This window comes from Varanus komodoensis, unplaced genomic scaffold (genome assembly GCF_004798865.1).
Source record: "Varanus komodoensis strain SLA01 unplaced genomic scaffold, ASM479886v1 scaffold26, whole genome shotgun sequence".
NCBI lineage: Eukaryota > Metazoa > Chordata > Lepidosauria > Squamata > Varanidae > Varanus > Varanus komodoensis.
Genome location: NW_025335684.1, coordinates 2,149,963 through 2,165,495, shown reverse-complemented (window position 1 = coordinate 2,165,495; position 15,533 = coordinate 2,149,963). Strand labels below are relative to the sequence as shown.

At 54.1% G+C, this 15,533-nt stretch overlaps 1 protein-coding gene across 1 annotated transcript in view; it reads left to right on the top strand.

The window, feature by feature from the left end:
* Positions 1–2,342: 2,342 nt before the first annotated feature.
* MED9 (mediator complex subunit 9) overlaps positions 2,343–15,533 on the top strand; it is a 15,226-nt gene continuing 2,035 nt past the window's right edge. Inside the window, exons 1-2 of the mRNA XM_044433646.1 lie at positions 2,343–2,372; positions 3,459–3,527. Coding sequence (XP_044289581.1) covers positions 2,343–2,372; positions 3,459–3,527 — 99 coding nt within the window. The remainder of the gene's footprint in view (positions 2,373–3,458; positions 3,528–15,533) is intronic.

Below are 15,533 nucleotides of genomic sequence, written 5' to 3'. Positions count from 1 at the left end.
CTCTCTCACATAATGCGAATTCTTCAGAGGTGTTTCCCCTCTCTCGCATTTCTTCCCCTGAATGGTGGAAGATCAAGAACAGACGAAAGGAAGTTCGACTCATGCCTAGCTGAACAACAGAACACTTCCCAAGATGTAGTGATGAGCCACCAGGTTGGCCAGCTTTAAAAGGGAAATAGACAGAATCATAGAGGAAAGCCTATTCATGCTGCTAGTCCTGAAGGCTATCTATTATCTCCAGGATCAAGGGACAGATGCCAGTTGTGGTGGAACACAGGCGAAGCGGTGCTGTTGAGCTCTGCCCATGGGCTTCCCGACGGAATTCTCTTGGCCCCTGCAGGAATGCTGGAGGCAGCCCGGCCATTCATTTCACCCAGCAAGGCTCTCGGGAACAACCTCATCTTTACTCTTCCAACGCTTCTCAGCTGCTTGGGTTAAATTTCACCCTGGCAGGGCTTCTGCGGCAAGACAGCTCTCTGTGTCATGGGACAGCAGAAGCCCAGTTTGGAAGCAGCCCAGGAGTGACCTGGTTCTATTTTGAGTAACGAAGAGGGGAGACGGAGAGAGACCGCGTCCTTCGCGCCATCTTACATAAGCTCCCCTTTGAAAGATTCTACAACAAACGCGCTCATTAAGAAACCTGCCCCAGTATCCGACTGACTTTCCTGTCGGAAACACTTTGCTAATAGGCGGCGATGAAGCCCTCTTTCCAGCAAATGCATCCCTCAGAGGCAGCCAGCACCTTGGCTTTTGCGGTCATTTGGCCAGGAGGCTGGAAAATGTGTGTGCGGCGTTAAGCATGCTAGGAGAAAGCTAATGCCGGCTGTACCCCTGGCGGTGCCGTTCCCTCCGAAATGCTTAGGGGAAGTTACATCATGGGATCTTTCTCCTAGGAGCCCTTGGCGAAAGCGAGGGCAGGCGGCGGTCGGTCGCTCACGGGGCAGAGCCCCTTTGGTGCAAATTCGGAAGAACACGGCCGGTTCCCACCCACCATCTTGCGCATTGCGCATCGCAGCAAGCAGCCTTCCGGCCCTGGCTAGATGTCGCAGGCTGGGCCGGGATCCTTCAGAGGAACGCCATGTGCTCTCCAGCCCTGCGGCCCCTGGCTGAGAAGCGGAGGGCGTGGGGGTGCTTCGGGTGACAGAGCAGCTTGGAAGCACAAGCAGCCCAGGCGTGGGCCTGAGTTCAGAATTCCCCTCAGCTCCGCCGGGTGCGCAAGGGCCGGCTGGCCCAGGCAGTGTCCACAACCTGCATTTGCAGGCCAGATGCTTCCCTCCCGCTTCTGCTCGGAGACGTGGCTTCGAGAGACACCAGGGAGGAAGCTGAGTGCTGTGGCCAGGTGGGGGCCCACGGTTTTGGGGGCCCCAGAGCCAGGCCCCCTCCCAGCCCCCCCTGGGTGCGCCCGCCTCTTTGCTCCCGTCGTCAGCAGCTGCTCTTGCTCCGCGGCAGCTGCCAAGCTGTGCTCGGCCCTGATGCCAGCCACACGTGTCCCCCCATCTCGAGAGCCGTGAGGCCCAGCTGCAACGCACAAGCCCTGCTCTCCGCTCCCTCCTCCTCCGGCAAAGCGTCACAGGGCCCACCGGAACAGAAATAAATTTTCGGCAGGAGATGCCAGCTTTTGCTTTTCTTTTAAGCAAGTGAGCGATCGTGTGAGGAAAGCGTCCTTCCAGCGAGGCGGCGGGCTGCCTCTTCGTCTCTGTCAGGACCGGCTCGTATTGATCGCAAGCTGCACCCATTTCCTCTCTCCTGCTCTCGCTCAGAAGCAATTAGTGCATCTATTTCCTCCCTCTGCTATTTCACAGCAGTTACACTTCAATTAAAGACTGCCAAGTGGAAAGAAGCAGGCGGGTAGAGCTGGCAGGGAGGGGGGAAGAGACCTCATCCCAAATGTCTGCGAAAACAGCTGAGACTAGGCCACAGCTCAGTCTTGGAGAAGGAGGAAGTCCGTTCCCATGTGGGGAGACCGGCTATCTTTGACGCCTGTTTGCAAATATATGGGTTGAGAAAGCAGGGAACAAGACAGGGAACAAAACCTGTCTTCTGCCTAGCCTAATTTCCCCTGCTGCAACGGCAGAAATTCAAGCAAGGCCATCGGCAAAGCCTACTAACCCAGCCCTCTCTACTTGGGAAGCTGCAAGTCACAAAGCACTCCCCCCCCTCCCCGAGGCCAAAGGGGCAGGCCCCTTCCAGCGATCTCCACAGGGCCGCTGCACACCCGGGGCAGGAGCGCGAAAAGCAGGGGGACCCCCACTGGACGGTGCGACCCCTCCTTCCAAGGTGTGCTATCGCAGCTTTGGAATACGCGGTGGCGAACACCACGTGAAGCCGGCGACACCCCCGGCATGGCGCTGCCCCTCGGGATTCAGGCACAGGTGCGCGGGAGCCATTGCACGGGTGAACAACCAAGCACACCTGCGGGCTGGGTGAGGGTTCAGCCACACAAAGGCTCTCGCATCGCCGGTTCCCTGACTTTTGAAACTGGAAACACCGCAGGTCAAACCTTGAGTTTTGCACACAAACACTGGTTCTGCACCGGTGCTCTGCTCTCTCCAAGGTGCCCGTGACCTCGCTCCCATGGAATGACAACTCAGAGTAAGGGCTGCGTTGTGTTGGGTTGTTGTTGAATTGGTATATTTATATCCTGCCCTTTTTCTGTGAGGAACTCGAGAAAGTTTACACAGGCCTTCTCTCTATTTTACCTGTACAGCAACCTGTGAGGGAGGTTGGGCTGAGAGTCCGTTGTGTGCCACCCACAAAAAGTCCGTGCTGACAACCTACCAACAAACCTTGAGTTCTCCTCCTGGGTCGTCTGTGGCTGACAACCCAGAGTTAAACTCGTCTGCAGGGTCTGCGCATAACGACAGTGCCGGATTCAGCGGCAACCTGGACTCAGTGCAAGCCATACTTGCTCTCGCGTTGTGCAAACCAGGCTTTACCAGCACGCACTCCCTCTGCTCTTGGGCAGACCTCAGGAAGGGCGGCTTGTGTCCCGAGCTGGCTTTTGGGCTGGCAGCGGCGCTCTTGGACTTTGGCGGAGCTCAGTCCGGAGCGTCCCCAAGCCGGGGCTCCCCAGCAAGGCCTGCGGGCAAAGCTCTCGGGCTCCCGCCCTGCCACCCGCGCCCTCGCCACCCGCTCGGGGTGCACCCGGGGACTCGCAGCGACGGCTGAGCCTTCCTCCAGGCCTCCTCCGTGGGACAGGTGGCGATCGGAGGACGAGCTTCTCTGGGGAAGCTGCATTTCCATTCTTGGCACTCTCTTCTAGCGGCAGCCGCTGGGGAGATGGAGGCTGCCGGCTGGCGATGCCTCCGACATCTGGAAAAGGGGTTTGGGATTCTCGTGTCAATCCAGTTCAAACCTCTGTGACAGAGCAGGAGGAGGAGCACAGGAGGTCCCTCCAGGTCTATCCTGAGTAAGAACATCTTCTCGTTCCACTTCAGCGTTTTCCCCGTTGCTGCCAGCTTTGCAATGTTCCTCGCCAGGAGTACAAGAAGGCCCTGAGCCAGTTCCACGTTCTGAAGGACGTGGGGGCAAGACACACTCCACGGGCCTCCCTCCCTCGGGCAGTTGGCCTTCTCGCCACCGCGGCCACCAGCCGCCCGGCTCCGCATCCTTGTTCTGACCAGGTCTCCCCCTTGCATGCTCGGCACGCAGACGCGGAGGGGGAGCAGCCCGGCCCCCTCCGTGGCTCGGGGCAGAGGAGAAGCAGGTGGCCCAGCAAAGGTGCAGGGTGGAGAGAGGATTATAGACTCTGCCTAAAAGCAGAAGCGGAAGAACGAAAGTTGAGACTTGCGGAAAACACACGGTTCCCTTGCAAACTCCTGCATGCGCCTGGCACCCTCTGCCCGGCCGTGCATAATGGAGCAGCTTTGAATTCGCCCTCATCGCACAGCTGGCCCCTTCCTTCCCCAGGTCCTTTCCATCCACCTGATCTCCCTGCTAGCTCAGCGAAGTGGGTTGCTCTACTCGTGGCTTCTTCTCCGGTTCCCATGGACTTCATGTACCTTTCTGATGTGTACGTGGGATTCTCCCCGGCTCAGGAACACCAGGCCGCCCACACGGCCACTGCCTGGAGTCCCGGGAACCCCAAGTGCTTCTACAGCGGTTGTTTTTCGCCTCTTGTTCAATATTCCCATCAGATCAAGCTCCGGAGTGAGCTTTCGACCTTTGCAGAGATAAGGGCTGCCCCATGCCAAAGCCCAGCTCTGATATTCTGGGGGTGGACTGCACTGTATATATATTTTTTTATGCAAGCCCAGCTCTCACAAAGGAAAAGGCCTTTTGCTTCGTGACATAAAAAAGAGAGTGAGAAATGTGTCAAGGCCACCACACGGTCTCACCAAAGAATACCCCGAGCTCAAAAGAAAGGCCGAAAGACACACACTTTTGCAGAACAAGGCCAGCAAAGACTTATCTGCTATGATTTAGGGAAGCGTTTGAAGCTGTCCCTCTCTTCTTGTGTGTTTACCTGCCTGGGCAGTGGACAAAGCAACTCAAAATGGCTGTCAGCATTCCAGCCCCAGAGCCTGAATTAAATCAGCGGGATGGGAAGAATCTCGATGCATTTGTGCAAAGAATTCTTTCTGCACCATCGTGTGATCCATATGCACACAATAAGCTGGAGTGTTTGAGAGGGGGGGGGTTGCAATGCAGGACCACCCCGCTCTCCTGAGCCCCGAGTCTCAGGTGCAAAGGGATGGCTCCTGGACAGGTGTTTGGGTCACACATGAAAGGGGGGGCAATGCCACGGCATCAGCCACCCTTCCCCAACCCGGGGCCCTCCAGGCTGCAACTACCGCTGTGCCCAGCCAGCAGCACTGCTGGGAGCACAGGAAAGGGCTCCCTGGAGAGTCCATCTAAGCCAGTGTTGCTGACACTGGCGGGCAGCCGTGGGTCTCCAGGTTTTAGGCAGGTCCCTTTTCTTGCCCTCCCGGGCGATGCCAGGAGTGGAAGCTGGTCCCGTCGGCATGCAGAACAGGGGCTCTGCCACTGAGCCACGGTTCCTCCCCGAAGGGCAGATGGGGTCTTGTGTGCCATGCGCTAACCTCATGGCCAGGCACAGGAGTTCCCCGACTGTTGCTGCGCATGGGAATTTTGCCCTGCTTCATTCCTGACGAGGGCTGGGTCACCCCTCCCTGGGCAACCAACGGCTATTGACCAAGCTGGCTGAGGATGATGGGCCCTGCAATACAACCCATCTGCAGGGCACCAGGCAGAGGGCCCCCTGCCAAAGCAGCCTCCGAGCCATGGAAGGGAAAGCGGCGTTACTGGAAGGCCTTCATTTCCCAGGGCCTTGTGGCTCAGATCCAGCCCTGTGGCGCCTGTCCCAGATCCATGCGCTCCCTATGCATGCGCTCATTAGGGGTGTTTTGAAAGAACATCAGGAAATGCAATTAAGGAAGAATATGCTCCAACGACAAGCAGCTGCAGGGATCGGGCCCCTGTGCCTCTCGCTAGCAAACTCTCCCCCAGTCGGAGTACCTGGGACAAAGAGTTCCTCTCTCCCACCGCTCCGTGGGCACCAGATGATCCCATATTTATGGGGGAACGGCAAATTCCCCAAGGGCCGATATCGCTGTCCCCCGCGGAACATTGTCTAATGGCTGCTTAATGGGGCTGAACCAGCAGCCCGCTCCTTGGCTGCGGGGAGACGTGCTCCGGAGCCCTGAGCACCAATTAAGCCCGATTCCGCACATCGCAAGAGAACACGATCCAGCGGCGCATCGCTCGTCAGACCGCCGCTCAGCGTGGGAGGCCGGAGACCTAATCCCAGCTGCGTGTGCACATGTGGAAAGGCGGTGGTGACCGGCTGCGCGCACGGCAGACGAAAGCGCTCGCCCCGCCTGGTTCTCCCACTCCTTCCCTGTCCGTCCCCCGCCTGGCGCACCTGTCCCCACTCCTGTGCGGCCTCTTCACACGTGTGGCTGCCCTGCACTATTTCGCACTACTGGGGGTGCTGTTTTCGAATTCTCTTCAGATCCAAAAAAGTGTGCAGCTGTGTTTGGACTGGGGGGGGGCAGGGATTGATTCTTCTCAGCTGCACAAGTGCAACTCTCTCTCTCTCTCTCTCTCTTTCTTGTGCAACCTTCTTGGTGTGGAAGGAGCAGCCACCCTCTGCAGGCAACGCCACCGCCTCCCGATCTCTCCTTGGTCCTCTCAGGAATGTTTACGCTCCTGCAGTGGGGCAGAATTCCAGGACCTGCCGCAGGCCGTTGCAGGAACAGCGGGTCCGGGAGTCGCCGCTCTGATGACTGCTGGCAGAGTTTGTTCTCTTTGCTGCGCTCTGCTTGACGATTCGCAGATAAAACGCCCGACCACGAGACTCATGCTGCAAAGAAAATCCGGGGGAAGCGGGAAGCCCTCCGTGATGTGGAAAGCCACAGCTGTGGGTGGAAACGTGGGTTTTTGTGTTGTCTGAAGCCAGCCTAGATAATAAAGCATGGTGCACATCCCACAGTTCTCAAACCAACAACAAACCATGGGTTGTGAGAGCCCAGACAATGTCTTTTAGTCCTATGTCTTGGCACCTGGAGTTTGGGGGTTGTTTGGGGTGTGTGCAGCCGCCATTTTGAATACAAAGCTCTGGAGCAATCGGAGGATGTGGCCAGGTTGCGCAAACCTGGCCTTTGTGCATTTGTAGAGGGTGACATGACGCAGCTGCTATTTCTGTAAGCCTCCAAAGTCACAGTTCGTTATAGGACAACTAATGAACCAAATGCATAAATCAATACACAAAATACACCTTCTCTTGGGCTGTTTTTGTGCTTCCTCCGGATATTTGTCCTGCTATGAGCCAGCCACCGAAAATACAGCTCACCCAGCAGGCACACAGAGGTCCCTGTCTCTGGGTTTTAGAAGCATGCCAGCAAAAGCATCGTTCTAATTTTCTAGCCCAAGATGCTGAACTGGCCTGACGCACCAAGCAGGCTTGTTTTGGACATTCCTCAAGCCCTGCGAGAGTCCAGGAAAAGGAGCGCAGTCCCTCCAGGGCTGGCCTTTTGGCTAACCCATCTCTGCGGCTCTTACAAAGGGCATTTCTGTCTGGCTTCCTGTTGTGTACAGAAGAAAAAAGCAGCTGGAAAAGTGGCCAGGTTGCTTCAAGTACTGGGACAAGATGGGCTCCTGAACGGAATTGCAGGCACGTGAGAACCGAAATCTGCACCGCGTCCCTTAAGGAAGATCCGGGCCATGTTTGCCCGTTTTTGCCAGTGACTCTAAGTGCTCCCATTTCATGTGTTGAGGTACCCAGGCGGCACGTGAGAAACAGCTGATTTCAAAATATGTAAATTCCCCTTTTAATCAAAAAGGGAAAGACGGATGTGCTTATGCACGACTTTGGCGAGCGCTTCCCCCAGCAAAGAAAGTCCAGCTCCAGCCCAGATGCTCAGTCTTGAACCCTGCCGGGTACCTTGGGCCAGTCACTGTCTCTAAGCCTAACTACCTTGCAAGGCTGTTGTGAGGGAAAATGGGGAGTGAGGAAAGGGGAAGACACTTATATGCCACCTTGAACTGCTTAGAGGAAAGGTCAGTTAAAAATGGAAATAAAGGAATGATATGCAAACTTAACAGGGGCTCTGCTGCCCACTTTGCCCCTACTTCCTATGTACCAACCGAAGCATTTGCTTTTCAATTGTTTTGCATATAAATAGAATTATTTATATTGCACAAGAGTTATTTCACGGAAAAATGAGAAAAACTAGAGGAAAGGGAGTCGGTAACCAAAGGCCATCCTACCCCAGGGAACAGGAACAGAGTGATTCAGCTGCACATTAGAGGCTGTCTCATCAGCTGCCATTGCCACACTGAACAGGAAGCGATGCAAGGGAATCACACAGCAGAAGCTTTGCATTAAAGACAGTGGCCCCAAAAAGCTTCAGTATTGGCAATCCCCACTGACGGACCAGTATGGCAGTGATGTTTTCAGGGGCGGTGTGGGTGGGGAATGCTCCCAAATCCGTAGAAGACAGAAGGGCCACAAAAAAGTGTTGGATGGAACTGGCTGGCGTCTCCGTTGTAACTGAGAATAAGCAGCTAGTCTAGAAGCAACCTTAGTGAAGTTTTGTGACTTTATGGGGTCACTTGCAGAATCTACAGTGTCTCTGAAAAATGGGAAGGGCGGAGGGGGGAGGCTGAGAACAAAGCACCCCCAGAACTCAGCATGTCTGGTTGGTGGTCCTACTTCTGCTTGCCTGCCTTCTATTTGGGTAAGCTTCAATATTCCCCTGTCTTGGAGAGGCCCACTGGAAAAAGTTTGCAAACTTCTGTGCTTGAGAAGAAATGCTGCTGTTTTCTGTATCCAAATGAAGGCCTGTTCTGGCCACCTTCGCCTAACCTGGAGCCGGTGCCCCGAAAATAGCAACTTAAGTGCTGCTTCCGTCAGCTGCTTCTTGAGCAAGCCAAATGCTCATTATCGAAATGGAACAATTAGACATCGCCAATTACCTTGGCAGCTCCTGAGAGACGCCGGAACGGGCCAGTCAGTCCCCTTGTATAATCCGGCTGAGTGGAGAACAGCAACCGTTCCTGGCTTTGCTCTGATCTGTATTTATCATTAAAGAGGCATCCTATGGCCAAGGCATTTTTCTCCCCACAAAGTAGGATTTGAGGTGTGGGGGAGCCTTTCTGAACCCCACTTCCCACTGTCCCTGAGCTTGGGGAGAAGGTGGCCACTTGGCAATTGCCCGAAAAGAGGAAAGACGTCACCAAGAACGGGATGCAGATCTGTATTCACATGCAAACCGTGTGTGGATGCAAATCCACAAAATACCATGACACTTCACACAGAAATGCCGGGCCTCTCACCACCATGTGGAAGTATGTGGCCAGGTGAGCTGTGTGCCCCCCCCCTTCTACCTGCTGTCCAGGGTGGAGGGATTCCCGCTGCAGGGAGTGAGCAGGGACCTCCCGGCGTGTCCCCTGCTCAGAAGCGTATAATCGGAAAGACACGGCGCAAAAGGAGAAGGGGCTGAAAGGAAGGAAGGGGCAAGCGAGCTCAGTTCTTGTATTGTTCTGGCAGGGAAGGCAAAGCAGCGGTCCCTCCTGCCAGGACAGCCTGGTCACCCCCTTGCTGTGGTATTTCTCTCGGGGGCCAGGATCCGCACTGTGGGCATGCATGCAAGCGCAGCCCCCTGGCAGCCTCCGCTTCTCCGATGGACAGATGTGGCCAGAGCCTGCCTTGCCAGAGAACCATCATCAGATGGCCATCTTATCAGGGGGTCAAGGGAACGAAGGATTCCTTTTTTTTAATAAGTATTATTTGAAATATAATCCTAAAAAACAAAACTACAAACAACATCCATCAACAAAAACATCAAGCCCGCTGGGTCAGCCCCCACACCCTTCTTTTTCCATTTATGATAACTTAAAAACATATTTAAATCTATGCCAAGACCCGTTTCTCTAGCCAATAATAAAAAGAGTCCCATAGAAGTGGAACGAAGGATTCCTGATGCTGCAAATATGGTGCTTGGAGAGTCCTCCAAGAAATTCAGTGCAAGGGGCAACAGGCCCCGGTGCCAGGCATGGGTGAACCGCTCTGCACTCCAAAACATGTTTTGTTCATTAGCAGCTAATTATTAATCCTCCTTGGGGGAGAAAAGAAAGGAGAACGAACTCCGTGACACAGGCAGCTGGCCATCCCATTTACTAAAGAGCTCATCTACCTTGGCACAGCATGCCGTGGAGAAAGGGGAGGCGGGAGACCCCTCGAGAGCTGCAGATCAGAGGAGAGGTCTGCCGAGTCCGAGAGTGGGCAGTGTCCTTTTTTACAGAGCCCTGTCCTCTCTTTGAAGGCCTGCCCTGTTCCACGCCAGTTGGAAGACTGCTAGACTACCGCAATTCGAAGAGATAAGCATCAGACACCGTGAGGAGAGGCATTTCTGTTGAAATTATCATACCTGTGTAAATTATAAAATTGTATTCTAAAATTAGAATTCCTGTTTAAATTATAATACCCATTGTTTGTATTAATTCTTATTTTCATTACCTTGTATTTACACCCTGTCTGGAGGCTGTTTGGTGCCTCATTCATTCGCTGTGGCGACATACAGCAGAGCTCACATCATTTTGAGTTCATCTTTGCAGCCATGAGGACTAGAAGCATTTTGCTTCTTTGTTTTAAAGTAAAGAGAGGATACTTGAAAAACTGGGATTAGTCATCCCGTAATCACAAGACATTCTATAATTCCTCTGCATTCCAGAGGAATCACGACACGCTCCGCCCCACACGCTTGAGAGAGGAGCCAAGGTCTATCTTGGCAACACTCCACACCGCAGTGGGCCTGGGGTACTTGAGGCCTTGGACTTACGAGCCCCCTGACCTGCCTAGGTGGCCAATTAGTCACGTGTGTGACTTCAGCTGTGAAGGACATAACTGGAATTTCTCATCACAGTGCCAGCAACAGTGCTGTTTGCCACCCAGATTTAATTTTTAAAAAGCCCCCTGAGCATGTGCAGTTTGCCATTTAACCAGGCTTCGGTTACAGCACCCTCCTGATGACTGGAATAAAGTGGCATCTGCTTTTGCCGCCCCGAAACCTTCCGCATCTGCTGTGGCCTGGGCCATGCGGCACTCAGGGAGGATGCTGGGAAACGCGTCGCATTCCCGGGGGCGGAACGGAAAGGATGCCGATGCCGGAGGGCTCCGGCGCTTGGCCTGGAAACCGGGAAGAGACACACGGGGACCGTGAGCGACTGCAGGAAGCCGTGCTCGCTTTGGTGCCGTCCAGGATACGTAGTGCGAACCCGACATTCTGCGAGTCCTCGGCTTTGACACAGAGAAAGCTGCCACCGCAGAAAACCCGCACCTGTTTTGGTGGTTGCCGCTGCAGCTCCGAGTGGGGCATTTCCCAAAGCGAGTCGCTTTTTGCTCAGGGTGCCCAACTCCGTCCTAACTTTCGCTTCCTCCCCCACGACCTTGTTAAGATGCCATTCATGAATGCTGGAAGGGACCTTTCACTGAATTCAGCATTCCCAGTCCATGGTGACTGCAAGTTTAGCCCTGATGGCACAATCCTGTGCGTGTTTAGTCACCGAATCGCCCTCTAATTGTGTGCAAGATCTCTAAGCACAGACTTCTGATCCATTTGACAACTCTTAAGTCGACTGGATTTTGCCAGTGTTTCCTTTATTTAAAAAACAACACTGCCTTCTTGGCTTTTATGCATTATGCCTATTATATTATTTTCCTGTAAGGAAACCAAGGCCTGTCCATTCTCCTCATTTTCCTTTTATCCTCACAACAACCCTGCAAGGTAGGTTAGGCTGAGCACCTGTGATTGGCCCAAAGTCACCCAATGAGCTTCACGGGGACTGGAATCCAGGTCCCCTGAGACCCAGTTCAACACAGCACTACCAGAGACCTTATTTCAAGAGGATAAATAACTGCGCCCTGGAACAACTAAAACAGGATCGTACCTAGGAATCAGCTAAAAATTAAAATCATTTTAGAAGTGCAACAGATCAAGAACAAAATGTTAGGAAAATAAAGTATTTTCCAGCACAAACCTAAAGATGATAAAGGGTCCCACAGTGGAGATGACGCTATTGTACCCACATGAATTCCCCATGCATCGAGCCGAGAAGGGACTACCTAGCCCATTATCCCATCTCTCACTGTGCCCAGTTGGATGCCTCTAGGAAGTTCACCAATGGGGCATTAAAGCAATAGTTCCCCCCACTCACTGCTTCCTAAGTATGTACACTGCAGATCCATTCTTGTTCCAATGTACAAAATGCCTCACAGGACCCGACTTCCAAGAAGCCCCCCCAAAATGGCAGTGCCCTCCACCCGAGGCAGCCGAAAAACTTTTAATCCGGGTTTATTGGCATGCTTTTTCCCAGAGACCTGCTCAGCTCTGCAAACTGAAGAGACACGGTGACAATTTTCAGTAAGTGGGCAATTCAATAAGCGCGACTGTTTACAAATAAAAGCAGAGAATGGGGGAAGGGGGCACCTTGTCCCCATTTCTGCTGCTGCTGGCAAATAACTAGCCAAAAGGGCATCATCTGCTCTTATTCTTCCCGCGTTTGAATGTCAAGGTTTTTCATCAAATTTAGTATGTTCCTGAGATTGCTTTGCCTGAGGCGCTTGAAAAGAACGATTGTGCGGTACATACACATTCACACTTTTCTGACCCATTAAAAAAACAAACAGCGTTTTAGCAGGCCTCCTGAAGAACACAGCAATGACACAAAAGTCATTTTATCTGTTGTGCTGTCTCTGCATGCTGAAAAAAACCCAGATCTGCTTCACTGCCGTAACTTGCAGGCCTTCTTTACTTCTGGACTGGCAGCGCCAAACGCTTTTTGAGTCCAGCAGCTCCCACTGCATGTGTTCCTGAACTTGCCCAAGTAAGCCAGGACAAGGAGAGCCAGCCAAGACCAGATTAATGGTTAGGCTAAGTACACAGCTGTGGAGGAACCCCGGTTAAAATCTTGCCTTTGGCCACATTCTGAACTCCCAAACTCACAGCAATATTTATTTCCTTAAGTATCGTTTGCACTGCTCTTCAGCTCTGCATTTCATCATAAAATGATCAGAAAACCCTAACGTAACCTACGGTAGAATAAAAATGAGAAGGCACCAATGAAAGCAACGAAAGGTGGGAATTGTGAGAGAGACAGTTTCAGACAACCGGCTTTATGAAAACCAGTTTAAAATGCCTTCAGCAAAGAAACAGGCTTTATCTGGGCAGCGAAATCGATCTGCCTGTGCCAGTCTCACCCCCCCGGGAGCACACTCGTCAGTCCGGGTGCCACAACAGAGAAAGCGGCCTCTTCAGTTGCACATGTCCCAGCAGGGCTTGGAGAAGAACCGAAGCTGCCGTGCGGCCTTCCGCACTCTGGTTCCCCCAGCATCACAACCAGGCACGATTTCTCATCTATCAGCTCTGCTAGGAACGTTTCTCTCCTGCTTTTCCAGGGTAAAACTAAAGCACCACAGTGGCTAAGATGAACCGACAATTGAAGCCGAGAATGCAAAAACAAGAAAACTGTAAACTTTTGCAAACTGCTCCAGAGAGGAGCAGACAAAATGCCAACAACCAACCAACTAGGAAGTATAATAAAACAGTGGAAGATTATGCAGCATGCAGGCCCAGGGTTCCCATCCGGGGAGGCCTGTAACTCGTGCACCTGAAGCAGCACAGGCATCCGAAGTGGAGCGAAAGGAGAGCTGGGGGCAAGGCAGCGGCAGCGGCAGCCCACCTCGGCTGCCTCAAGTGGCCCTTCGGGGAGGGAGGGAGGGAAGGCCGCTAACGTGCTGCCGGGGAATGTTGTCCTGGTGGTGCTGGGTTCCTCTTCTCCCTTCCCTGGAATAGTCCTTGCAAGGCCTCACAGTGGTACCAGGCCAAGGCGGCCCTTCAGGCCATCTCGCAGGTAGGGATCAGACTCGGTTTCCCCGGGCTTAAGCGAATTCCCCATCCCTGCCATTTTTCTTGGGCATGGTCCTTCTTCACAGTGTGTTTCTAGCTGCTTTTATTGTTTTGTAATTAATCTTTGATTGTGGATAAGATTTTATGACATTTTGTTGTATTTTATTGCCTAGTGATTAGGTAACCTTGGAACTCAACCTTGACTGCTTTTTAGAAGGCCAGATACTAGAGATGAAGCTCAAATACTCTGGCCAGCTAACGAGAAGGAAGGACTCCCTGGAGAAGAGCCTAATGCTGGGAAGGATTGACGGCAAAAGGAGGGCACGGCAGAGGATGAGGGGGCTGGATGGGGCCACTGAAGCAGTCGGCGTGAGCTTCGATGGACTCCGGGGGATTGTGGAGGGCAGGAAGGCCGGGAGGAATGTAGCCCGGGGGGCGGGGGCGGTTGTGATGGGTCGGGCATGCCTTTGCAGCTAACCAAAACCACAACAAAACAGAAACATTGTAAACCGCACAGAGCGCTTTGGTTCTTGGGCTGTACAGAACAACAAGAACGGGGTGCGTAATACTTAAGGTCCATTTTGCAACCCTGTCTAGGAGGCACCCAAGGAAAGAAAGGGAACGGATGGGGAAAGCTCACGATAACAAACAAGGCAGCAGACTGTCTGGACGACCCCCAGGCCCCTGGGCCAGCACATTCAGGCGGAGGCCATTTGCTGTTTGGAGAGGACAAGAGCCGTAAACAGAGGAAGGTCACAGCCCCGCTGCCACGTCGGTCCCCATTCTTGTCCTTCTCGTCTCTCACCCTCTCCCCAAGCCCTTGCTGTTCCTAAAAGGCTCTCTGGCTCGTCCTCAAAGAGACATCTCAGCTACCCAAATTTACAGAGGAATAAGCAACGCCGCAGAGAAGTGGGGACACCTTATCACAGAGCCCCAAGGAAATCCCAAAGGTCATCTGTCAGCAGGGATGTCTGGTCAAGGGTCAGGCTGCTCTCCAAACAAGGCCCGCCATGTCTGGACGCGGCCTTGGACTGTCCAAACTTCCTTCATTCACTTTGGGTTCTCCTGGCAAAGCTCACAGGGAGCACGTGTCCCTCTTCCACAAGACAGCCCTCTATTTGGAATGTCCTCTTTTTGAAGCTGCCCTTTATTGCAAGGCTAATTCTGTGCAATCCCACTTTACCAATGAAGCACCTAAGCTGTTGCCCGTAACCCGTTAGCACCTGAATAGCAAATCCGAACAGAGAAATTAGCATTTGCCAAATATTTCGATTTCCACCTGACCAGCGGGCCTTCCGATGGATGGGACCATCTTCCCACTGGGACTGAGGAGCGCCTCTCGTGGCCTTCCTTTTAGCTTTATCATTTTTCCATCACGCCTACCATCTTCCAGTATGGACCTCTTCAGCTGTGCATCCTAAGCTTTCTTAGCCCCCTGCAGCCTTGCACCAATAGCTTTGAGACCCCTGCGCCAGGAAACCCCGGGAATTTCTGCACAATCGACAAGTTCCCGAGTCCTATGCCACCCTCTCCGACGCTTTCCAACGCCTCTCAGCCCAGCCTCACGCGCAAGTGGGGCGGCACCCGCACCCACGCGCGACAATGATGTGCGAACCCAGGGCAGAAAAACGCCGCGCAAATCTAAGCAAAACGCGCAAGCCGATCCCCGCTGAGCCAGAAAACAGGCCGCGGCTGCCAGCGCGTCCGACCTTTCCGGCTTCGTGGCGCAAGAGCTACTAGCTACATGCGCGCCGGACTGCACCCCGATCAGTGCCGCTGCCGAATTTCCGGAACTGCAAGGGGGCCTGGCTGCATTTGGGGCTTTTGCGGGGCGCGTCGGCCTGCTCGTTCTGGCGGGCCGTGCCCTAAATCCCGGAGGACGGCCGTGCGGTTGCGCGGCTGCAGGAGGAGGAGGAGGAGGAGGAGCGAGGGCCGGGCCGGCCGCGGGCACGTCCTCCCTCGAAGCCCGCCCCGCGTGCGGCAGGCCCGGCCCGCCTCCTGCTGCTGCTGCTGCTGCTGCGAGGGAGGCGGAGGAAGCGGCGGCGGCGGCGGCGCGCGGCTGACGCACAAACCGCGCACCGCGCCTCGCAGGCTTCCCGGGCCCGGCGGCTTCCGCGCTTGGGCCGCGACGGGAGGGCGGGCGCGGGGGCGCGGCGCGCAAGA